Source organism: Trachypithecus francoisi, unplaced genomic scaffold, assembly GCF_009764315.1.
Source record: "Trachypithecus francoisi isolate TF-2019V2 unplaced genomic scaffold, Tfra_2.0 Lachesis_group12, whole genome shotgun sequence".
In the NCBI taxonomy this organism is placed as follows: Eukaryota; Metazoa; Chordata; class Mammalia; order Primates; family Cercopithecidae; genus Trachypithecus; species Trachypithecus francoisi.
The window spans coordinates 48,640,585-48,666,684 of NW_022681457.1; the positions used below are offsets into that span (position 1 = coordinate 48,640,585).

General features: G+C 38.6%; 2 protein-coding genes across 4 annotated transcripts in view; one reads left to right on the forward strand and one right to left on the reverse strand.

Annotated features, from left to right (window-relative positions):
* Positions 1-6,221: 6,221 nt before the first annotated feature.
* Positions 6,222-8,767, reverse strand: LOC117092203 (mitochondrial import inner membrane translocase subunit TIM50-like). The gene is given in 2 exon segments (XM_033225484.1): positions 6,222-6,821; positions 6,823-8,767. Coding segments are annotated over 2 exon segments (690 nt in total). The 5' UTR covers positions 7,183-8,767; the 3' UTR covers positions 6,222-6,491.
* Positions 8,768-8,774: 7 nt separating this feature from the next.
* Positions 8,775-26,100, forward strand: part of SH3GLB1 (SH3 domain containing GRB2 like, endophilin B1) — a 44,534-nt gene continuing 27,208 nt past the window's right edge. For all 3 annotated transcript variants that reach the window (XM_033225481.1, XM_033225482.1, XM_033225483.1), the window contains exons 1-3: positions 8,775-9,197; positions 20,077-20,218; positions 23,853-23,981. In XM_033225481.1, coding sequence (XP_033081372.1) covers positions 9,126-9,197; positions 20,077-20,218; positions 23,853-23,981 — 343 coding nt within the window. In that variant the 5' untranslated portion in view covers positions 8,775-9,125. The remainder of the gene's footprint in view (positions 9,198-20,076; positions 20,219-23,852; positions 23,982-26,100) is intronic.

Genomic DNA, 26,100 nt, shown 5'->3' on the forward strand with positions numbered 1-26,100 from the left:
ACCAATGAGAGTACAAAGTAAATGGTTTTTTAAAAGTGCCAACCACTTATGCTGAACAAATGACAGAAGGAAAAGGCAACCCATAGTTTCTCCTCCTTTCTGTCCTTCCTTACTCATCATCAGCATGCTGAAGGTAGAGTATTGGTGGAATATGCACATATCAAGAAATAAAAATTTTAAAACTTGAGTTAGTTTCGTGCCGCGTTTCCACTCTTTTAGTAAGAACAAAATATATATGCATGCATGCACTATGAAATACAATTTCAATGATGATACACACATTTTAAACGCTGTTTTTTTTAATCTTTTTTTTTATTTCAATAGGTTTTGGGGTAATAGGTGGGGTTTGGCTGCATGAATAAGTTCTATAATGGTGATTTCTGAGATTTTGGTGCACCTGTTACCCGAGCAATGTACACTGTACCCAGTGTGTAGTCTTTTATGCCCCACCCCCACACCAACCCTTTCCCCCCAAGTCCCCGAAGTCCACTGAAACATTTTTATGCCTTTATGTCTTCATAGATTAGCTCCCACTTACAAGTGAGGACATACCATGCTTGGTTTTCCATTCCTGAGTTACTTCACTCAGAATAACAGTCTCTAATTCCATCCAGGTTGCTATGAATGCCATTATTTCCTTCCTTTTTATGGCTGAGTAGTATTCCATGGTATATATACTACATTTTCTTTATCCACTTGTTGATTGATGGGCATTTGAGCTGGTTACACATTTTTGAAAGTGCGAATTGTGCTGCTATAAACATGCATCTGCAAGTATCTTTTTCGTATAATCACCTTTTTTCCTCTGGGTAGATACCCAGTAGTGGGATTGCTGGATCAAATGGTAGACCTACTTTTAGTTCTTTAAGGAATCTCCACACTGTTTTCCATAGTGGCTGTACTAGTTTGCATTCCCACCAGCAGTGTAAAAGTGTTCCCTTTTCACCACATCCATGCCAACATCTACTTTTTTTTTTTTTAATTATGGCCATTCTTGCAGGAGTAAGGTGGTATTGCATTGTGGTTTTGATTTGCATTTCCCTGATAATTAGTGATGCTGAGAAATGTTCTTATATTTGTTTTAAAACTGGCATTGGCCAACAGACACATGAAAAAATGCTCGTCATCACTCGCCATCAGAGAAATGCAAATCAAAACCACAATGAGATACCATCTCACACCAGTTAGAATGGCAATCATTAAGAAGTCAGGAAACAATAGATGTTGGAGAGGATGTGGAGAAATAGGAACACTTTTACACTGTTGGTGGGATTGTAAACTAGTTCAACCATTATGGAAAACAGTATGGCGATTCCTCAAGGATCTAGAACTAGATGTACCATATGACCCAGCCATCCCACTACTGGGTATATACCCAAGGATTATAAATTACTCTACTACAAAGACACATGCACACGTATGTTTATTGCGGCACTATTCACAATAGCAAAGACTTGGAATCAACCCAAATGTCCATCTGTGACAGACTGGATTAAGAAAATGTGGCACATATACACCATGGAATACTATGCAGCCATCAAAAAGGATGAGTTTGCGTCCTTTGTAGGGACATGGATGCAGCTGGAAACCATCATTCTTAGCAAACTATCACACGAAGAGAAAACCAAACACCGCATGTTCTCACTCATAGGTGGGAACTGAACAATGAGATCACTTGGACTCAGGAAGGGGAACATCACACACTGGGGCCTATCATGGGGAGGGGGGAGGAGGGAGGGATTGCTTTGGGGAGTTATACATGATATAAACGTTATGCACATGTACCCTAGAACTTAAAGTATAATAAAAAATAAAAAAAAATAAAAAAAATAAAACTGGCATTGTAGGGCTGGGCACAGTGGCTCATGCCTGTAATCAAAGCACTTTGGGAAGCCGAGGCAGGCAGATCACAGAGTTCGAGACCACCCTGGCCAACATGGCGAAAACCCGTCTCTACCAAAAATACAAAAATTAGCTGGGCGTGGTAGCAAGCACCTGTAATCCCAGTTACTTGGGAGGCTGAGGCAGGAGAATCACTTGAACTCGGGAGGCAGAGGTTGCAGTGAACCGAGATTGTGCCACTGCACTCCAGCCTGGGCAACAGAGTGAGACTCCATCTCAAAAAATAAAACAAAATAAAATAAAATAAAATAAAATAAAACTGTTCTTGTACAACATGAAGATTTATGGTAAAATTCATTCTAATAAATTATAATCTTTTCTTTGTTTAGAATGACATTAAACAGCAAATAAAAAATAATATGACAAGTCAAAAGAGAATCACAAAATAAAGGAAAAAGTTTTATTTTAATACCTTTTAACAGCACTTTCCTTTTGCTCTTGAACAAAGGGCTCCATACTTCTGTTTTGCATTGGTCCCTGCAAATTATGTAAGTGGCCCCGTTTATCAATCTAAAAACTGAAAGGAAGTTTCAGTGAGCATGGGAGACTTTCAATTCTTGCCTTACAGCAGCATGGCAAACATTGATAGTTGCTTACCCTGTAACTATTCTCTTTCTGTCTTGCTAACAGAAACCCCATTTTGTTCAGGATGACAATAAGTGCTGTCTAAAAAATAAAGATTTAAAAATAAAATACTAATTTATATTATGATTGTGTACTTTCAACTGAATTTATATGTATCGATACATATAGATATATATATGTATTTTTGATATGGATTTTTTTAAAGATATAAAAAATTAAAATACTTTATTTTTTAACAGGGCACATTTCCTTAATCAGTCTCTAATGCATTTATGGAGAACTAAATGACCCAATTCTAGCTAATGAGATGTAAACCAAAGTTTACTGCATGGGGTTTATGAAAAAGCTCTTTTCTTGTTTTAAGGAGTAAGAAGCAGACTCAGTTGACATGTACCTTCGCCTTTACTTTTCATCCTTTTTCTGCCTTAAAAACATATTTAATGCCTAGAATTACAGGAGCCATCTTGAGACATGAGGATGAAAGCTACCTGATAAGAATAGAAAAACAAAAACACAGAGGACTGCCTATCTCTGAACTTCTTAGAGGGTGAGAAAATAAATCAGTATTTGGGTAAGTCACTACAGCTAGGTTTCTGTTACTTGAGCTGAACACAACCAATCCTTAACCAACACAGACTAGATAACATGAAAACTCTTCTACTACAAATACTTAGAAATGCTGGGTAAAGAGCAGCAAAATAAATTAATAATAATGCATACTTGAGCTTACAAAAAAAAAGACAGGGAAAAATTCAGGTGGCAGAAATAAAAAAACAAACTGGACACCAGGGTCTTGAACACACAATATGACCCCGTCTGGAGTGGGGAAAGGATTGGATGAGGATGGTGCTTGAATGTTTAAATCCATGTGGGGACAAATGGATTTTTTAAATGTGATATATGTATACAATGGAAAACTATTCGGCCTCTAAAAAGAAGGAAATCCTGTCATTTGTGACAACACCGATGAATCTTAAAGACATTATGCTAAGTGAAATAAGCCAGGCACAGAAAGATAAATACTGCATGATCTCACTTAAATGTGGAATCTAAAAAAGTTGAACTCAATGGAAGCAAAGAGTGGAATGGTGGTTAGCAAGTGCTGGGAGAGAGTGAGGGAGCTAGATGACATCGGTCAAAGGATATACAATTTCAGTTACATAGGAGGAGTAAGTTCAAGAGATCTATTGTACAACATAGTGACTATAGTTAACAACATGTTGTATTCTTCACAATCACTAATAACTGACTTTAAGTGTTCTCACCATAAAAATAAGTATGTGAGGTAATGCATATGTTAAGTCACTCAATTTAGCCATTCCAAGATGTATACATATTACAAATCAGGTTGTATACAATACAGTATATACAATTTTCATTTGTCAATTTTCATTAATTATTATTATTAAGATGGAGTTAAGCTCTTGTTGCCCAGGCTGGAATGCAATGGCATGATCTCGGCTTACTGCAACCTCTGCTTCCTGGGTTCAAGTGATTCTCCTGCCTCAGCCTCCTGAGTAGCTGGGATTACAGGCACCCACCACCACACCCGGCTAATTTTTGTATTTTTATTAGAGACAGGGTTTCACCATGTTGGCCAGGCTGGTCTCGAACTCCTGACCTCAAGTTATCCACCCACCTCAGCCTCCCAAAGTGCTTACAGGTGTGAGCCACCGCGCCCGGCCTTTATAATGTTTAAAAATACATGGTAACTTGTGATAAGACCATGGCCCCTTGGTGCAAGCAGAAGTCAGTTAAGTGTGAGCACACCCTGTCCCCCAACTTCATAACCTCACACACACACACACACAAGTTTAAAACCCATGAAATTCTGTACCCTCAATGAAATGGTAGACTAGATAAAACTCACTCCCTGGCATAGCAAGAAGCTTTTCTGTCATGGCACAAGCTCTGAAAGAGGAAAAAAAAAAAAAAAGCAAAAAGGAATCAATGTACAAAGCAAAAGGAATCAATCCACAAAGAATAAAAGTCATCAAATATACAAATAAAAGTGTTAGACCTGTAAACGCAAAAGGATTTATCTATACGATACCATTTATGCAGTTTAAAAATATAACATAGTAGTATCCTTTATAGATACATACAAATTCAGTGAAAGTACAAAAACATAACAGATATTAATCATACCAATTTAAAAATAGTGGCTAACTCTGGGCAAGGAATAGTGTCAAGAAAAGCCTGAAGAATTGATCCAGACTGAAGGAGAACTGAGCAACATGCCAACTGGATGCAGCACATGATCTTTCTTGGCCGGGATGTTTTTGCTGTAAAGACACTGGAATAATTGGCAACGTTTGAGTGGGGTTTCTAGGCAAAGGGTACACAGAAGTTTTTGTACTATTCTTGCAACAGTTTTCTTAGTTTGTAAATTGTTTCAAGATAAAAAAATTGTTTTTTAAAAGGAGGATAAAAATGAGAGATAGGAAACAGTTTCAGAGAAGAAATTGCCAGGATAGATCAATTGGTGGTGGGAAATAAGAGGAAATAATCAAAGGGGACTCTGATTTCTGGCTTAGGTGATTTGGTGTGTATGATTCAATTTATCAATATAGGAAACCCAAGAAAAGAATGTTCAGGAAAAGCAAACTACAACAGACTTGCCACTGGAAATATTGAATCTATGGATAAATAGGTAGTTGGAAATTGAGGTTGGGGGTGATGGTGTCACAAAAGAGCTTAGCACTGTAAACATCTTGATTTGATTACTTTCTTCACTTACTAAATCATTTGGGAATTCACTATGTTTCCAGTGCAAACCATAAAATATATAAAAATAAATAGGAAATGGACACTGCCCTTAAGGGACTCATATCTGGTAAGAGAAATAGAATCAATCTGTAGGCAAAGGGTAGAGACTGATGGAGCAAGTTCTAGAGGGTAACAAGTTAGTTCTCAACCTTGGTCACTCATTAAAAACACCAAGAGGAACTCCTAAAACATCCCAATGCCCAGTCTGCACTCTGGGACTGGATCCAGGCATCAGTGGTTGCTTAAACTCTCCAGGTGATGCCAATGTGCAGCCAAGATTAAGGGAGCAGTTGCTCTATTCAGAACACCTGAGACAACTATGCCTTTGAAACATTTGGCAATGATGGAGGAAAGAGTGTGGAGAGAACAGGAGGTGGAAATAAGGAAATTTGATTCAAGAGGCTTCTGCCAAACAAAGTGATGATTTATACTTTCTCTGTAAAGAAAGCGAATCAGCTGGGCGCGGTGGCTCACACCTGTAATCCCAGCACTTTGGGAGGCTGAGGCAGGCGGATCGCTTGAGGCTAGCAGTTCGAGACCAGCCTGGCCCACATGGTGAAACTCTGTCTCTACTAAAGATATAAAAAATTAGCCGGGCGTGGTGATGCATGCTTGTAATCCCAGCTACTTGGGAGGCTGAGGCAGGAGAATCCTTGAACCCAGGAGGCAGAGGTTGCAGTGAGCTGAGATCACACCATTGCACTCCAGCCTGGGTGGCAGAGCAAAACTCTCTCTCTCAAAAAAAAAAAAAAAAGGCATCAAAGGCTAAGAATACGGATATATGAAAATAAGGTAAGTGTTTTATGGAGAATGGGGAAACAGGATTACAGCTACAGAGGGTGCAAAAGAAAGAAGTAACATTGTTGTTTTTCCGGGAAGACCGGGAAGATCGAAACCCGAGGATGAGGATTCAGGGACACCACCGTGTCCACCATTAAAGGGGAAATTCTTTTTTTTTTTTTTTGACACAGCGAGGGTTTTTACATTCCCAGACCAGGGTGAAAAATCCGCTCTGATCCAACAAAGCCCCCACTCTGTGCTTGGCAGCCGATCAGCCACCGTAGGATGGTGACCCGAGAGTCCCGGACCTCATCCTGATGCCCTCATCTGGAGACTCTCGGGACACAGCAGGTGTGGCGTCTGGGATGTACTTTATTGGACAGTGGTGGCCCAAGTTTTGGTCTGGAAGCACTGGGGCTCTGGACCCCCGCACTGAGTTTGAGGAGGCCCAGAGTTCAGGGCTGTTTGGAGCGAGACCACAAGCGGCTGGTGAGGGAACCGAGGAAGAGGTTCTGTTTGTTGGATTTGGAGAGTTCGGCCAGGCGCTGCTGCTCCTCCTGCTGTAGCCGGCTTTGCCGCTGTTTGAAAGCTGCCAGCGGATCATCCTCCAGGGCGTAGTGCTCCAGTACGGTTCGCACGTCCTCCACACCGTTCAGTGCAATGGTCTTGAGGAAGGCAGACAGGTCCAATAAGACCCGGTCATCAGAGTTGCCGTCCCGGGGCTGCAGGGCGACGCCCTTATAGGGCTGCAGGCGGAAGCCTTCCTTCTTGCAGTCCACAACTACTTACTCGAGCTGGGTCCCGATTCAGACATGAAATGTCCTTAACATGGTGTCCATTCATGTATCTTCCGGCGTCCCAGAATAGGCGGTAGGAGATGAAGTCATGGGAGTCCACGCTATCAATGAGTGGAAACGCAGTCATGCCAGTCTCTGACGTAAAGATGACAATTTCATATAAAGGGATGAGCTGCTGGAACAAGGTCTCGATGCCTGGGCGCTTCTTAAACCTCCAGCCAGTGGCCAGCGACCACTCAGGATGCAAGAGGACGCCGGTGAGCTCCAAAACGAACGTGTAGGGTGGCTGGTAGTACGGCTTCCGCAGTGGGTCTGGGAGAAGGCAAGGGCTGGTGGGCTCGATGATCATCTGTCTATAATCTTTGAAATATTTGTCTGTCCGGCACAACTACTGTACCAGAATTGGGTCACTGTCGAACTCATGAGGAATCCTGGCACCATTTTCGTCCACTGGGTTGTTTCCAAAGATATAGACGATGCTCACGGTCCCACCAGCTCCAAGCAGCCCAGCAAGCCAGAGCGCAACTTTTTTGGCATAGCTGGGACCCTCTGAGTCTGGCTGCTGCTATGGCCCTTGTGCCTTAGTGCCCCCGCGGCTCCCGATCTCTGAGGCCTCATATGGGGCCCGGAGGGGCGGCGTCGCCAACCTCGTGCACAGTCCCCGCGAGCCGAGTCGGAGCCCGCTCCGCAAGCGCAAGAACAGCGCTGCCGAGGCCGCCATCTTGCCAAGGGGAAATGCTTTAATGGTGGTCACAGTGGTGTGATCCTTTTGTAGAGACGAGCATAGGTTACGGCAACTATACCTACTTTAAAAACAGCGCTCTGGGAAGAGGGTAAATGCTTTTCCACATAAAGATCTAAAATAGACAATAAATGAGAAATAGGATTTTTTTATTATAAATTTATTTTTCCATATTTCTGGAAAATTAGAGACATGGAGTATTTCAAAGCTAGGAGATTCCATTATATTGGAGTTACCTTAGAGATGGGGCTGTTTCTGCCACCACAACAAAGAATGAAACAACACAAATATTTACATGTTTTCTTCTTGTCCTCATAATGCTTTTACTGCACTCGTCTTTCACCTTTAACATCTACTGCATCTGTGACTGTTGAAACACGGAAGCCTGAATGTGAGCTCATTTCATTGCCTGCTGCACAACCACACAAAACAGAGAGAGCATTTTCTTATTCTTGAAATATGATGTCAACGTCTCCTTCCATGTTTGTACCTGTTTTAATTCCTTTCAAGCAGAGGCTGTATCGTGAAGGATGCTTAAGAAGTTAATTGGAATGACAGGATTTGGAACGGATGTCACATCATATTCTCATTTGTTATTAAAATTAGTCACGCTTAACTGTTAAGGGCTATGCTGTGTCGCTCGCCATCTTTGTGTCCTCCGCCTGGCACTTTGCTTTCACACAGTAGGCACGTAGTGTTGAGGTCCCGGAAGGTTGTCAAGTAACCGACCGGGAGCTTGAGGACAGGACACTGTTTAATTCAGCGTGGTATCTCCGACACTCGATTCAGTGCCTGGCACACAGGAGGTATTCAGTTATGCTGAATGAATGAGCAACCGGCTCGGTGGGGGGACAGTAAATCCAACCCTATTCCGCAAACGTTCGCTGTGCGGCATCCAGGCCTCAGGGACCAAGTGTGTCGCGCGGTGCCATACTGTGACTGGGACCTGTGAGTTCAAATTTCCAGATATTGTAATTCCATGCTGTAATTCCTATATTTACTCTTAAAACAAAAAGAGAAATGTGGGTCGCGTTCGCTCTGGGTTCTCCGAGGTTAAGTGCAAGCACGCAGTGGCGCCGAGACCCTGCGGCTCTCCCTCGCCGCTTCCTTCACAGGAGCCGGGCGGAGCTCCCAGCGCGTCCCGGGGCTGCGCCGCCGCAATCCTCAAGGGGTCGCTGTTCCCGTGATAACCTCGAGAAAGGCTCCACCCCGCGGTCCGCGCTCGCTTCCCCCTGGGGGCCCGGCTCCACACTGCCAGTTTGCCGGTCCATCTCCGGCTAGCCCACGGGGCCCATCGTCGACGTTAGCGGTCGCTCTCCCGACCGACTGACCCATCCTTGGCGCCGCCGCCGCGGGCGTTCGTTCTCCTCCCTCGCCCCGCCTTCATCCACCCCCTTCACGGAAACGACAGCTGCGGCGGCGGGGCTGGCGCCGCCTCCCTCCACCTACCACGTCTGCCCTCGCCGCTGTAGCCCTGCGTCCCAGCCCGGCCGCGGCGCCTCCGCCTTGCCGCCGCTAGGTCAGCCGGCTCCGCCGGGCTGCCGCCCAGGATGAACATCATGGACTTCAACGTGAAGAAGCTGGCGGCCGACGCAGGCACCTTCCTCAGTCGCGCCGTGCAGGTACCCTGGTGCTGGGGTGAAAAGGGGTGGCGGCACCCGGGAAGGTTGAGAGAGGGGACCCCAGCCCGACGCGGCGCCCCTGGCCTCGCCGACCACCCAGCGGGCCTGCTGCAGCCAGAGGCCTGGGAGATGGGCGCGGCCTGGTCCCCTCCCCGGGCCCGGCGGCGGTTTTCTGCCCCGCTCCTGCCCAACCGCCGCTCCACGGAAAGCGAGGCGGGGTGGGGCCGGCCGGGAGCTTCCTCCCACCCCTGCAGGACACTAAGGCTGCACTGTCCGCCTTTCTGATCCCACGACGCCAGTGCTCCACCCCGGGGCTGGCGGAGGCTTACGAGTCCGTTGGGGTAATCGAGACACAGGCCATTTCTGCACTACCCCCACCCTTTCCTTTCGTCTCTCACCCTCCCCTCCTTCCAAGAAGGGAGTTTCCTTTTCCTGTCCTTCAACCCAGAGAGCTGCCAACACAGTTCCCTCCGGCCCTCTTTCTCCCTGAAAGGACTGTCCTGGGCTTGGCAGCCCGCGGGGGAAATGGAGATCGCCAGTTGGCGTTGAGGCTTTGCCAAGACCACGAGAAACCTACGGTTGGGGGGTTCTCACTCTTTTTCAAAATGGGAAGCACCGGCTGTAGATCAAGGAGAGATGCGGGGAAATTGTTATGGCTGTAGTCACAGTAGTATGTTTCAAATATACTTTAAGGGAAGAAGTTGACTACCTCTCGATATTCTGCAGTCAAGGAAGTGTCAGTACTAAGAAACTTGGGCCGTTTCCCACAGTCATCACCCACATTATGCCAACTCAGTAAATCTGTGAACAGATGTAAATTTCACAACATGAATTGTAAACAATCTGGTGTTTAAGTTAATGGCATAGTCACGGTGGCAACAACATTCTCTTTTATAAAAAGAAAACAAAAATAATTTTCTAATATGCATACCAAATTGGTGCTAAAATGTAAATCTGTTCTATGGCTTTACTACTTTCCTTGCCTTTGCCCCAATTTTGTTGGCACAATTGAGCCTACATTGCACTATCCCTGGCAAAAGAATAGTAGAGCTAGAGCAAGGTGATAGCTGCCTGTATTATGAAAAACCTGTCAAGCGCTTCGCAATGCATTTGACGTATCTCCAGTCTTTTCCATAACTTTGCCAGATAGATGTTATTAACCCCTTTTATATATGTGAGGAAGCACCCTTACTGAGGTTAAGAAACTTACACAGCTAGTAATAACCAGGTGCTGTCTGACCTAGTACTCCAAGCTGCTTTTTCTTCCGGGATAAGCATTCCAGATTTAAGATAGCTAGAATAATAGAATGTTGTCGCCTAGAGAGACCTTAAAAATCATCTGGTACAATCTGAGCATTTCCATATCAACAAGCAAGTAACACTTTAGAGATGGGAAATTCCTTCTAGCTTTTGATTTCTAAGTTCTAAAATCTGCATGGTGAGTAATAAGCTAGCTGCCTTAACCCTTTTCTTCCCTTCCTTCCCTAAAATATGATATATTGTAAAGACATTGAACCGTTATAGTTAAAATAATGTTTTAATTTAAATTCACTAGCTTCTAATAGTTCAAAGACAAGGTGCAAGAAGAATGAGTGATTGAAGGTCTGAAATGAATTTTGATGTGTGAGACACTTGTACGCTTTTAACATTGACTACAATAGAGGACTAGAGCCTGTGGGTTTTTTTTGTCCTAGTGCTCATTACCTGTAATTCTAGATGCTTATGAGGATTTGACACTATATAATGCTACTCCTTTAAGTACAGTTAAATATGTTTCAGACATATAATTCACACCCCTTAAAGAGGTCACATTTACTAGAATTTAGTCTGATTTAAATTGTGGATAGACTCGATTTAAAAAATTAAATCTAGCAAAGCTCTCAAAATGTGTACTTCCCAAAGAATTTTAATTCCTTGTTTCAAATTCCTTAGGAAAAAGTTTTAAACTTTATGCTAATCTGTTAGCCATCAAATAATTTTCTTTTCAGTCTTAAATATTTAAGTGTCTACTGCATGTCTGCTTGCGGCTACTATGGGCACTGGTGATACAGCAGTGAATAAAATCAGCAAAGTGTCTGCCCTCCTGAAGCTTACATTGTAGCAGAAGATAAGCTTGTATATACATCAGGTGGTGGTAAAAATCATGGCCAGGAGAATAGAATAATGGCAGGGATGGTGAATGTTAACATCTTTATTAGTATTTTCTAACATTAGTATTGTGGTATAGATAGGATGGTCAGGGCAAGTCTTTCTAATAGGATGAAATCCAAGAGACCTCAAGGAAGAGACAGACCTAATTTTTTTGGAATAAAAGTATTTCAGGCAGCAGGAAGAAATACAAAGACTGAAGTTGCAGGGGCATTAAGGAGACCGATGAAGGAACTGTGGCCATAATACAGGTAAAAGGCGATTATAACTTAGATTACAGTGGTAGCAGGGAAGATTGCAAATTATCCAGTGAAGGTTCCAAATTATCCAGTATTGGCTGTCGGATTGGCTGTGAGGTATGAGAGAAAGATGAGGCAAGGATGACTCCAAGGTTTTGGCTTGAGCCATTTATTAAGGGAAACATTTTTGGAGAAACAGGATCCTTTAATGTGTCCGCAACTGTAATAGACACATACTGAAATATTTATGGATAAACTTATACCATATCTGAGATTTGGTTTTGGTAGGGGGTTTTTTTGTTTTATTTATTTATTTTTTTGAGACGGAGTTTCGCTGTTGTTGCCCAGGCTGGAGTGCAACGGCGCAATCTCGGCTTATTGCAACCTTTACCTCCCCAGTTCAAGCGAATCTCCTATCTCCGTCTTTCAAGTAGCTGGAATTACAGGCATGCACCACCACGCCAAGCTAATTTTGCATTTTCAACAGAGATGGGTTTTCACCCATGTTGTTTAGGCTGGTCTTGAACTCCTGACCTCAGGTGATCCATCTCCTTCAGCCTCCCAAAGTGCTGGGATTACCGGCGTGAGTCACCACACCAGTTGAGATTAGCTTTTGAATATTTCAGAAGAAAAAAAAACAGAGGTCACTGAAACAACATTAACAGAATGTTGATAGTTGTGGAAGGTTGGTTATGGGTTCATGAGGTTTCATTGTACTGTTATACTTTTGTATGTTTAACATTTTCTGCAATACTTTTTTAAAGATAAAATTTGTAAGAAAACAAAGGATGCTTCTAAAATAGAACGTGTGAAATTTGGAATGCTGTGTGGTGGTTTTCAACAAAACACTGCTTTCTCATCTCAGTATTTATTTCGTCGCTGAGTTCCTATATTAAATTGCATTGACATCAGTATAATGCCAAAGTACCAAGTTTCGTGCTAAGAATAGCTTAAGAGCTTTGCCAGTATCTCTTTATAAGCAGTAAGAATAGTAGAGAGAGAATTAAACATTCATGTTTATAAATAATAATTTTCATTCAAATCAAATTGTACCCTAAGGAATGTGCCAATCTTTGGTTGGCCAACGTCATACATTGTTTTCCATTTTACTTAAAAATTCCTAAGTTAAAAATTAAACATATTTCTTGTTTTTAAAAAAGGTCAGATCAAACTAGTAAAGCACATAGATGAGCCCCATCACCGCTCCACTTCCCTCCTTTTAAAATTTGTTTTTAAGCCTTGGTACTTTAAAAAGAATGTTAAACTAGAATGTATAAATGAGTAGGAATGTTTATTCTTAACTAGCCCATTTGGGTGCTTGTTGTTAAGTACCTCAAGATGGTAAAATACAAAAGTATCAGGTAATTCACCCTTGCTTAATTGTTATTTTACTAGAGTTTTAAATGCCATTTGTTCTTAGAATCCATCTTTTTAGTCCAAACTTCTTAGTTGAGCATTAAATACTGCCTTACAATCTGGTTCTTTCTCTCACTTATATAAACACTGTATTCCAAATTATTTTTTAATTTCCAAAATATCTTGTACTTATTTTAGGCTTTTGTTCGTATAGTTAAACTCCTCTTAAGTGTCCTGTCTGCCTATTCTTTCCTTTCCTTAAGATACAACTTTATTCATCTCCAAAATGGAGAGAGTAAAAAAAAAAATTAAAAAATAAAAGTAAAATACAGAAACTTTTTTGAAAATAGCTTTAAATCCATCTCAGCTAATAAGGCTTCTTAGACCACAAGAGCTTGCTGTGAAATCCTGAATCATTTTCAATTCCAAATGATTAGGTGGCACTTTTCTTCTAATGAACTATTGTGTTAGATCTCTTGGAACTCTAAAATTCTGTTACTCTTTCACATCTTTAATAAGTTTGTATGTGCTAAGGCATCAACTCTGTTTCTTATTCCCCTCTCACAACATCTAACATGGTTCATTTTAACTTTTATATCATTTTAGCCAGGCAAATTACTATCCATATGTGAAGTTTAATCTTTGAAGGGCAACAATAAGCATGTTAAATAACGGTGTCTTTATTAGAATTTTCTAACATTATGTTTGCTGACCTTGAAATTAACTAATACCAGTATAAAATAATAAACCATTCAACCTGTATTTAAATTGAGTACCTCCTAGGTGCTTGGCGTTGAAAGATACAAAGCTGAATGAGACCCTGTTCCTGCCCTAAAGACTTCATAGTAATAGTCTCAAATTTGTCATAAATATTCTTTGTAGTAATAGCCATTTTGTGAATAACTCTTTATTTGATAAATCTTTCAGGTGGATAAAGGAACAAGAGATGTGCTTTTAATTCAGAATTCTTACTGAAGCAAAACTTCGCTCACCATCATTAAAATAAGGGCATAGACTTTCTAAAAAGAATTTTTCAAATCAGATTACTTAGGGAGTTCATTTTAAATTTTCTAACATTTCCTCTAAACTGATTATTAAAGTCATACTATGAATTTCATGAACACCACCTATTTTCTAAGGAATATAGTTTTTAAAATATAGTTTTAAGCTTGGCCTTGATCTCCCATTTATTTCGGCAAGTGTCATGGTGTGTCAAAGCTAAGGATGTAAAGATGAATATGACGTTGCCATTAACTAGCTCCTGTCAGACTGTCGCTGGAGTTCCAGCTTGGCCAAACAACTCTGTCAAGTGCTTCTGAAATCCTATTTCTTTTACAGAATTCACACTGTGACAACTTCACCATGTTTCTTAAATTCTAATAAATAAAATATGTCACATTCGAAATCCATACATTTTCTTGTTACATAAAAACTTTGCATGTTTAGTGTTACTTAACTCTGTTTTCATATCCTTTGGTGCTATTTGCATTATTTTGGTAAAGTAGATAGAAGATAGTTTGTTAACCTGATGTTAAAATCCACACTTATGTACTACATGAGTAAGGTAATTAGAAAATCTATAAAAACTCTTTTCAATTCGTCATATTTCTTGAAATACTTCTTTTTTTTTTTTTTTTTTTTTTTTTTGAGACAAAGTCTCGCCTTATTGCCCAGGCTGGGGTGCAGTGGCATGATCTTGGCTCACTGCAACCTCCACTTCCCAGGTTCAAGTGATCCTCCTGCCTCAGCCCCCCAGTAGCTGGGATTACAGGCATGTGCCACCATGCCCGGCTCAATTTTGTATTTTTAGTAGAGACGGGGATTCACCATGTTGGCCAGGATGGTCTCGAACTCCTGACCTCAGGTGATCCACCCGCCTTGGCCTCCCAAAGTGCTGGGATTACAGGCATGAGCCACCACGCCCGGCCTTTCTTGAAAGTGTTTTTAAAGTAATGACAGAGCTACAAATTAATCCTAAAGTCTTAACCTCACCCAATTGTACTCCTAGTTGCTTTGCTACTATATTTAAAATGTTCAAACACCTAAGTCAATTTCTTTAATATTCTTTGGAGACCAACTTACTGAAAGAACCTGGACACAGATAATGTATTTGAAGCAAAACTCCAGCACAGTGAAGTAACAGTAATAACAGCTGACATTCCTAAATGGGCAAAAGAAGAAAGTGAAGTAATGCAGCATGCACTAAATCAAGTGATACATATTTAAATAATTATGAATGAGTTTAGAAAAGTGGTTCTCAGTCTTGGCTGCACTTAAAATACTTGGGGAATCTTTATAAATGCCAATATGAGCTGCACCCCAGTCCAATTAAATCAGAATCTTAGGGGTTGGATCAGACCAGACATCAGTGTTTTCTAAAGCTCTCTCACGTAATTCTAAAGAACAGCCAAAATTGAGAACCAACGGAGAAAGATCCACTTTATAGTTTACTAATACATTATTCAGAGTCTGAGTTACATATTTTCCAAGAAATTTAAATTTCTTTAGAGTATTACTCTTTAGTAATACTGGTGATTAGAGTTTGCGTTAAATAGATGTCTTTGATCACACCTATTTTACTTGCAGTTTTTTTTTTTTTTTTTTTTTTTTTTTTTTTTCCCTGAAAGTAGAGTTTGGAATCCAGGCTCCTTATTTAATAATGTGGGTTATGTGCCTATCCTGTAGTAAAAGAAGGATTACAGTGCCTGGTATAATGTAGCCGACTCAAAGACAATTCTTTCTGCAAAGCAATATTTAGAGAAAATATATAAAAGAGAGGGGATTAAACTCTCTGTTCTTATGTCACTTTGCTGTATTACAAATGAAATATGAAAAAATTATGTATCAAATTATATTTTAGAAAACATTGAGTTTAATAACTTATTAAGAAGATGACTTATTTACAGTTTGCCTTTTAGGTTGTTTACACAAAAGTTCTTAATTATTAAACTATACTGCCATCTATTCATTAAAAGATATGCTTAAAAGCAACTAGTTTCTGATTAATACCTATTATCGAGATTACAAAATCAGTAATGATTTTGAACTTGAGATGTTGCAAACTAAAATTTTTATGGGTTAATTTACAATTTTTTTAGTAACTAGGAAGGGATCTTTTTTTAAAAGAAATGATAGGTCTTTTGCCCTTCTGAAAAGGGTGCCATTATTGTAATTTTGTTTTGTGTCAAGGCAGTATTCTAGTAGATCATAAAATCCTTGAAGGCAAGAAGCACATCATATGCTGATCATCTTGCAGTAGAAGAAAATATATATAAGCCATAAATATTTTTGATTAGTAATTTAAATATTTAGTTGAGATAACTCATAATGTCTGTAGTAGATGCATTATTTACAATGCTTTAGAGAAAATGTATTAAATACTGTATTGTTATCTTAATACAGTGTACTTCTGATTAATTATGGAAAAATCCTTTTGCTTCCACAATGATAAAATTGTGGGAAATATTATGTATTTTACAATTATATATTTAAGTAATAAGATTTAAGTTTATAATTTCAATTTTAAAATATGATAGAATTAGCAATGTCCTTATTTTGTGTCTTCCTCCGCTTTATTCATTGATGATAGGATTTAATTTACTCTTAATTTTGGTGAGTAATTATTGAATATCTTGCAGGAAGCAGAAGTGATCTGGAGGAGAAAGCTGTCCAGAGTGCTGTGAACAGACATAGGAGAAAGGAGGCACAGAATATGATTGGATAATAGTAATAGGAATAGAAAATACTAATTTTGGAAATCAGCAAGTATTTACTGGAAGGGTAGTATAGCATGATGAGACTATGACTCAAACAGATATGACACTGAATCCCAATGCTGACAGCTTGGACAAAGTGTTTAATCACCCTGAGCCTCAATTTATTAATCTCTACAATTATTCTTACCTATATTTTAAGATTCTTTCTAGTATTTGATGTAGAATGCACAGCGTAGTTAACGGAATTTTTGAACATACACTAAACCTTGACACAGAAGTATAAGAAAGATGTAAATGGTCTTGTTGAAAAAATAAAACATTTAAAAAAGATATTAGAAAATAAAACTCTATATAATGTGCTGAAATGTGAAACATAGAAACATTGTCATGTGACCCCTCCCACAGTACTGCTATTTTCTGAACAGGTTTTCTGTAATCAGACTCTCTCACTCATGTGTAAGGGTTCCATATATCTTCTGAACTAGAATAGTTAAAAAAAGAAAAAAAAAAAAGAAAAAGAAAAAACCTACTAATTGTATGTGTTTGTAGAATCTTTACCAGTTTACATGTTTTCTTTCTTCCTCAGACTCATACAAATAAATCGCTTCATGCAAATACCCATCTTTGTTCTGTTATAATTTCATACTCTTTTCACTAAAAGAATATTTATTTTGTGACCTGGGAGGCAGTATCATGAGAGTCACAAATAAAATATTAAATAATTAAGTAAACAGTCCTTTTCATCTGAAGATTGAAATGTTTTATTTTCCAGATAATTAACTTTCTAATTGCTGATTTTCCTGAAATACTGTCAGGAGAAAACTTGCCCTGAACCCCAGTTGGTATCAGATAAATTCAGTGACTATTTTATTTTATATTTATTTATTTTATTATTAACTTATTAATTAGAGATAGGGTCTTGCTCTGTCACCTAGAATGGAGTGCAATGGAGTGCAGCTGGGACTACAGGTGTGCACCACCATGCCTGGCTAATTTTTTGTAGAGACATGGTTTTGCCATGTTGCCTAGGCTGGTCTAGAACTCCTGAGCTCAAGTGATCTGCCCACCTCAGTCTCCCAAAGTGCTGGGATTACAGGCGGGGGCCCCTGCTCCTGGCCATAAGTGCTAATTTTAAATTATTGATGTGTTGATTTTTCTATTAATCTATTATTGGTTATTAACTGTAAGTTAAGGATTTCTACAGATAAATTAATATTTAATATGTATGAGGATGATGCAAATGAGCTTAAAGAAGTTGTGCAACTGGAAGATAAATCATCAGGACTATACACTCTTTCCTTGGATCTTAACGTAGTTCATATCATTCAGTCACAGGTCGTTTGTTACCTACTCAGAGATGCTGTTTCTCTAACTACCCCCATCTCACACTCCTCAAACTCTTGCTCCCCTGTCTAGGCCCAAGTTGCCCATCCCTCCCCCACTAAAGCCTTCCATGATTCTCCTGCTCTCCCTGAAGAATGAATTCTTTCTCTGTACTTGGATTTTTTATGTCATTCAGAAACAATAAAACCAACCATGTTGGTCCTCTTTACTGTCTTCGTGTCTTTATATCCTTATTTATCTATTGTCTGTCTTTGCCATTAAAATGTAAGCTTCCTAAGAACAGAAACCTTGTCTGTTTTGTTGGCTGCTGAAACCCATGTGTTTAGAAGAGTGCCTAGCACATGTGTAGGTGCTTAGTATTTGTTGAAGGAATAAACAAAATGAACAAACAAGTGGATAAACTTGCTTATTAAAGGTAAATTTATGCATGCAGTTTCAATTTTTAAGCTGCTAAGAATTTTTTTTAGATCATTCTTTATAGGTGATGTTCACCTGAGTGGAAGGTATTCCCTTTCTTCCCTTCCTATTGATCGCTTCATCTGAGAGTTATTTTATCTAGCCATTGGTGGCAGACTTTGAACATGTAAAAGTCTAGTAGGAGGTCTGTTGCTTAGAATCTCCAGGAATCTGTAAAGACTACAGGGTTCTCTCCTAAGAATGAGGTTGCATCGTTTATCCAGCTGGCCTTGGGATCAGGGTTTGCTTTTGCTCAGTGCCCAATCCTCCAGCTACACTGCAAGTTTATGGGTTTAGGCAATAGCTTTGGAACTGTTATATTTGGTTCCACCCACTGGGTCAGGGGCTGGCTATAGACCATTCTCAAAAAGACCCAAGGCTTTACAAAAGCTATTTAAGCTGTTATTTCTAGCCCCTAAACAGGGAGCCTCAGTGGAGATTGTAACCAGAAGTCTAAGAATAGAATTCTAGAGGACCCTTCAGCTTAAGGTGCTGATAATAACCTGAAAGTATTAAACCAAGAAGAAAGATGCTGAAAGAAGCAATAAAACTCAGAAAATAGAGTAGCAAAAGAGATTTTTAAGAAACAAAAGGAGAAAAAGGCAAAGTGAACACTGTTTTGTCAGCCATAAGTGAGTCATTACTGAGCACAGAATTAGTGCTAGTGATATACCTGTGTTAAGATGGGAGAAAGCCACATATTCTAGGGGAAAATAATGCATGATAAACAGCTTGAGTCATCACCTCTAATGTTTAAAGTATCCAGAAAGCTCTAGATCTACACAGAATCCTTTTACCTCTTTATTATTGTATAGGCAATGCTACCTTTTCTCAAATACCAGTATATTCAATAATAAAAAGTGATTCGTTGAGTATGTTTAACCATATTTTATGACCTTTAAAAGATGTCTTCATAGTATGAATAGGATATGTTCCAAAAGTTAGTCTATAAATAAATTGCTGGAACATATCCTCAGCAGCTTAAATGACAGGTTTTATGGTATGTTCTGGGAAACTATCTAACTAGGTGTTATTAAAGAGCTAATAAGATATAAACCACAATAAACATTAACAGCTCTTTTAAAACTTAATAATTACAAGGCACCGAACAAAGTGATTTGCATACACAATCATACTTAATCCCCCAAACACTATAAAATATATTTGTCTCTCTTATAATAGAGGGTACTAAAGAAAAAATATTCAATACGTTGCTCAGGTCACACAGCAAGCAACGAAGTTAAGATTTGAATTCAGATCCAACTGACTCAAAGCTCTTATTCCTTACCATTAATCCTAGTCTACCTAGAATAGGTAGTTGAAATAGTTGCATGCTTTATATACCAAGAAATACACTTAGGTTTTCTGTAGAATTCATACCATACATTTTAGCAGAACTAAGGGTATGTGATGACTATAAGGTAAGGTCATCCACAAAAGAAGTATGGATAAATTACATAGGAGCAAAAAAAGTATTCATAAGCAGTGGCTTACAAAGCTGGAGTATGGTTATTTGTATGTTTAGGATTGTTTAGCTTTGAATTTGCTTTTTGCTTATTGATATGGTTCCCTAAAATTTATTTGCAGTATATTTAATATTTGTTTTACAACCAATAACAGTTCACAGAAGAAAAGCTTGGCCAGGCTGAGAAGACAGAATTGGATGCTCACTTAGAGAACCTCCTTAGCAAAGCTGAATGTACCAAAATATGGACAGAAAAAATAATGAAACAAACTGAAGTGTTATTGCAGCCAAATCCAAGTAAGAAACTCTACCTCTTGTGTACCTTAAGTACTATTAGTGGGTTTTTTAATGTTAAAAAAAAAAGTTTTAATGGCCATCTGAAAACATAGGATTTTTTTATTGTAGCTTCAGGGTCTGTGGGGTTTTTTGTGTGTGCTTTTGTGAAGAGGAAGTGATATAAACAGTTACGTACCTAACAAATTTAAAATGACATTTTTTCAGTCTTTTATAGAATCCTTATAAAAAATCTCAGTTTTAGGCAGTGACTTTGAATTTTAAGATTTATGAGGAGGTGTGTATATAAATATGTTTTCCTTTTTCATCTAGGGTAGAATTGTCCCTAGATAATTAAGACAAAGTTATATAGATGCTTAACTAGGTACCATTTTTTCTGTTTAGGTTTTCGCGTGTGGTTTTTGTTTTTTTTTTTTTTGAGACAGAGTCTCGCCCTGTCGCCCATGCTAGAGTGCAATGACACAATCTTGGCTCAGTGCAACCTCCACCTCCCAGGTTCAAGCAATTCTTCTGCCTCAGAGTCCCAAGTAGCTGGGATTACAGGCATATGCCACCGCGCCCAGCTAATTTTTTTTTTTCTTTTTTGTATCTTTAGTAGAGATGGAGTTTCACCATGTTGGCCAGGTTAGTCTTGAACTCCTGACCTCATGATCCACCTGCCTCCCAAAGTGCTGGGATGACAGGCGTTAGCCCCTGTGCCCAGCCCATGTTTAAGTTTTACATTTTCACGTAAATTACTTCGTTTGATTCAAACAACTACTAGATTTTCAGATTAGTCAACTCAATAACGTTGCAGTTAAGGTGCACAATAATTGTTCAGTAAATGAAACTCCTGAGATAGCATCTTGTCCAAGGCAGCATAGCTAATTAGAAGTGGAAATTGGACTAGAACCTATCAACATCCAGTCTTTTCCCTGTGAGCTTTGCATATCAAAACTGAAGAACAAAGGTACAATGTATGCTTTCCTTCTTTTTTTCCCCAATATTTGGGATCATGTTGTGATATGACATATGCTTGCTTTTAGATACTAACTTAAACTCCAAGCACTAGACAAATATTAGCAGTTCTCTATCATTTTAATTAAATGGTAGTGACTGTTTAAATATGCCTTTTGGTTGAAAAACTTAACTGTTAAGTTCTGTGCTCAGTACCTGGGTAACAGGTTCATGTGTACCCCAAACTTCAGCATCATTCAATATACCCAGGTAACAAACCTGCATGTGTACCCCTTGAATCTAAAATAAAAGTTAAAAATAAACAAAATAAGCTTTGTGCACTTTGAGTGAGTCCTAATGTCCTTGGACACCATGTAATATTTTTTATTCATTTAAGGCCATTTAAATTCTACATTCTGGCACTTTTATTAAAAGTAATAGACATTTTTCCTCTTGTTCTAAACATATTTTTCTGATTGGCAAATAAGCTCATTCACAATTGGTAAACAGGGAAATAAAATACAATTCCCTCCTGCCCCTGTTTTGTGCCAGGAAGTAGTAATAAGAATTGTTTTTGTTTTTTGTGCTCTAGTTTTTTTGTTTTGTTTTGTTTTGTTTTGAGACAGAGTCTTGCTTTGTCACCCAGGCTGGAGTGCAGTGGTGCAATCTTGGCTCACTGCAACCTCTGCCTCCTGGGTTCAAACAATTCTCCTGCCTCTGCCTCCTGAGGGTCGCTGGGCTTACAGGTGTCCACCACCATACCCAGCTAATTTTTGTATTTTTAGTAGAGACAGGGTTTCTCCATGTTGGCCAGGCTGGTCTCGAACTTCCGACCTCAGGTGATCTGCCCACCTCAGCCTCCCAAAGCCTGGGATTACAGGTGTGAGCCACCATGCCCAGCCAATGCTCTGGTTATTAAGTTACACAGGTTTTGAGTGGCCAAACCCAACACTCCTTTTCTTGTAATTCCTGTGTTGTTTTCAATGTATGATGATCTGGAAATGGGTTTTTCAAAAATATGTTATGCAGAAATATATATTACATTGTAGCAGAATTGCCTGCATATTTTAAGATTGTATTATAACCTATTGAAATTAAATATTTATTAATATCAAATATTTTATTAACTGAACGAAGTCAACGTAAGATTCTGTTTTAAACTTTTGACCAGGTAGGTGGAAAAGCAGTCAAAATTAAGAATCAGAGTCAAAAGACAAAGCCTTTTTTTTTTTTTTTTTTTTGAGACAGAGTCTCACTCTTTCACCCAGGCTGGAGTGCAGTGGCACAATCTCTGCTCACTGTAAGATCCGTCTCTTAGGTTCAAGTGATTGTCCTGCCTCAGCTTCCTGAGTAGCCGGGATTACAGGCATGCGCTACCATGCCTGGCTAATTTTTTTTTTTTTTTTTTTTTTTTAGTAGAGACGGGGTTTCACCATGTCAGCCAGGCTAGTCTCAAACTCCTGACCTCAGGTGATCTGTCTGCCTCAGCCTCCCAAAGTGCTAGAATTACAGGTGTGAACCACCACACCGGGCCAAAATGAAGTTCTGAAATTTAAGTAGTATCTTCTAAATGGTTATGTTTTAAAAAGCTCTTTTTGGTTTTAACTATTTAGAGATATTTGTGCTTTAAAACTTCTGATTTTGTACTAGAATCTAGCACAAAAGCAAGAATTATTGCCATACTCTATTTTAGGTATTATAACTAAGCCTTTTACCAACTCCTGAAGTGTTCTGTTACTGGTTCAGCTCATTTTTGAAATTTTCAGTGCACTGTGTGAAACTTCCACATGCGTAGGAATCTATGTGAGGTACTTAGAGGGAACCTATTTGACTTAGCTTCAATTTATACTTAATCATTGTTTCTGGAAACTTAAGCCATTTTCTCATTTGTTCCTGAAATACCTCTAGGTTGGACAGCATTGTAAATGTTAATATCTTTGGTCTTAAGCATTTTGCTAACCAAGTGTTTATTCAGCTTTTATTTTTTCCCCCTTTCCATTTGTTCTAATATTCTGTTATTGTATTTAACCTTTTGTATTTTAAGCCTATTTTTAATGGTGAAATATTTTGAGTGACTGCATGCTCAGAGATAATATCTATACACTTGTGTACTTTAAACATAAACTAAAGCCAAGGCATCATATTGCTGATCTGTCTATAGACTATTCCAAGCCTAGATTGTTCTATTCCTTAAGCACCTGTGTCTATATTTAGACTCTAGGCAAGAAAAAGAGAGAGCAAATGCTCATGCTAAAACTGTCAGATGTAAGTCTTGGGTTCTTCTAGGTACTTTATATCTGTATTTTCCTAGCCAGAAATCTGATTTTGAAATTATGAGCGTACATTCAGAGTAAAAATTAGAGTTAAAATGTTACAAACAGGGCAAAGACACCTTCAATAAATATTAAGTGAATGAATCAGTCCTTTTCTGGAACTTAAAATCTTGTAGAATACTCAAATAATTATTTTATTTTAAAATGCTTTTGTGCCAAGATATTTTATCAAATTTCTAAAATATAATTTTTTAGTTATATAATAGTCTAACATAAAATTTAAAGTACATATTTATTAAGATATGTGCTTGAATGAATGCTAACTTTATATTTAGGAGATGATAAATGGCTGCTGATAGGGGAAAAAAAACAATCTTCTAATTAGTTTTGCTTTTAGAAATCGTTGGTACTTTTAACCTTTCTCCTAGATGCCAGGATAGAAGAATTTGTTTATGAGAAACTGGATAGAAAAGCTCCAAGTCGTATTAACAACCCAGAACTTCTGGGACAATATATGATTGATGCAGGGACTGAGTTTGGCCCAGGAACGGCTTATGGTAAGTAAAAAGCAAAAAGTTCTGTTAAAGCATATCTTTAAGTTTAGATAGAGATGTCATTAACATATTAGTAGGCCGGGTGCGTGGCTCACGCCTGTAATCCCGGCACTTTGGGTTGCCGAGGCAGGCAGATCACGAGGTCTGGAGATCGAGACCATCCTGGCTAACACGGTGAAACCCCGTCTCTACTAAAAATAACAAAAAAAGTAGCCGGGCGAGGTGGCGGGCACCTGTAGACCCAGCTACTCAGGAGGCTGAGGCAGGAGAATGACGTGAACCTGGGAGGCGGAGCTTGCAGTGAGCCGAGATCGCGCCTCCACACTACAGCGTGGGCGACACAGAGAGACTCCGTCTCAAAAAAAAAAAAAAAAAAGTAGTAGAACTGGTTTTAACTTCAAATTTATGTTAAAAATTTTCGATGAAGTGAGAAATATAGGCAAATGTATACAGTTAAATTTATTGTTTAATAATTCATTATTTAATATATTTAAGCATATATTTAGTTATTCAGAGAATTCACATCTTTTTTAGTTCTAAAAAGTTAAATGAATTCTTCACTTATTCTCCCAGTGATCTTACAATACCTATGTTGTAATACTTAGGATATTGCAATTATTGTTTGCATATGTCTCTTCATTTTTTGAAAAAGCTTTCTTGGGGCTTATTTTATGTTAAAGGTACTTGGCACATAGTGCTTGAATTAATCAGTGCTTTTGTTATAATTTTGCAATAATGTCAGTAACCAAAAAATACTAACTATTGTTATCTCTGGATGTTTGGATTACATTTCATTTCTATTTTTCTCTTCTGTATTTCAACTTTTCTATAGCCATGGTTTAGTTACACTAGCTTTATTAGTTGCTGTACAGACTTTAAATGTATAGCCCTGAAGCTCAAAGTTACCCATCTTTATTGTCACTCTGATCTGATTTTCTCATAACATGAGATTTTCAGTAGCTTCTTTTCCTGTTGTTTACGTCTAATAATAATTCTCTTTATACATCTGCAAGATAATGGTCTTTGGGTATGAAATGGTAGGTAGATTAAATTAATTTCGACACATAGTTCTGATTTACAGAATAGTTTATACATTCTAGGATTAAATGAATTTTAAACTTTAGTAGTTATCTTTATATCAGAAAGAAGTAACCTAAATATTGTTGAATGCCACTAATCCATTGATAGGCTTTTTTAGATACACAACTTTGAAACTTCTACATTGTGTTCTTCAAAATCTAATTTTTAAGTCTGAAAATGCTTAGAACTTCAAAATAAAGTTATTTCTGAATTTTAACTGTTAATTTTTAGAAATATGTTATACATTAAACAGATGTTTTATTGCCTGCTTGTGCCAGGCTCAGTTACATGCTGGGATCGTAAAGTTATGTGAAAGAGACCCAGCAGCCCCTTCCTTCACCACGCTGAAGAAGGTTTTAGCAGAGCATAAACATTAGTAAAGGCTTCTAGATTTTCTTCCCTTTTAAATCTGCTTAATCTGTTTGCACCTCTAGTAATTCTAGTGAATGTACTCTGGTTATCAGAATTGGGCTTTGTGAACCTATTACCTTATTAGTAATTAATAACTAAAAATTGAGTATCGCAGGCATGGGCTAATAAGCATTATATAGCATATATATTTACATATTAAGTAAATTTTCATTTATATCCTGCTTTTAAGATAGATTATATTACTTTCATTTTAAAGACAAGGAAACAGGTTTGGAGAAGTTAATAATTAATACACAGTCACAGCTAGTATAGTAATTCAAATGAAGATCTATTTGTATCCAGTGAGGGAGCTCTTAACTACTATCCGTATTACCTTCCTTATCGGTCAGATCCAAGCTTATTCTAAAATGAAGGGATTAAGAACCTCAGAGCTAAACCTTATTCAAAGTAGAACTAGGAAGGGAACTCTGATCTTGGGGTTCCCTTTCTTTCTACTCTACTTTCTACCTCTACTTTTCTACTGTATTTACTCTATTTAAGTATCAGAGTATATGTATTGCAAAAGCATGGATTTTTTTTAACTTAAGATACCAGTATGCACTATTATTTGTAGACACTTGAGATGATAACTGCAAGGATGTAGAAACAGAGGACAAATTGTGACTTGATC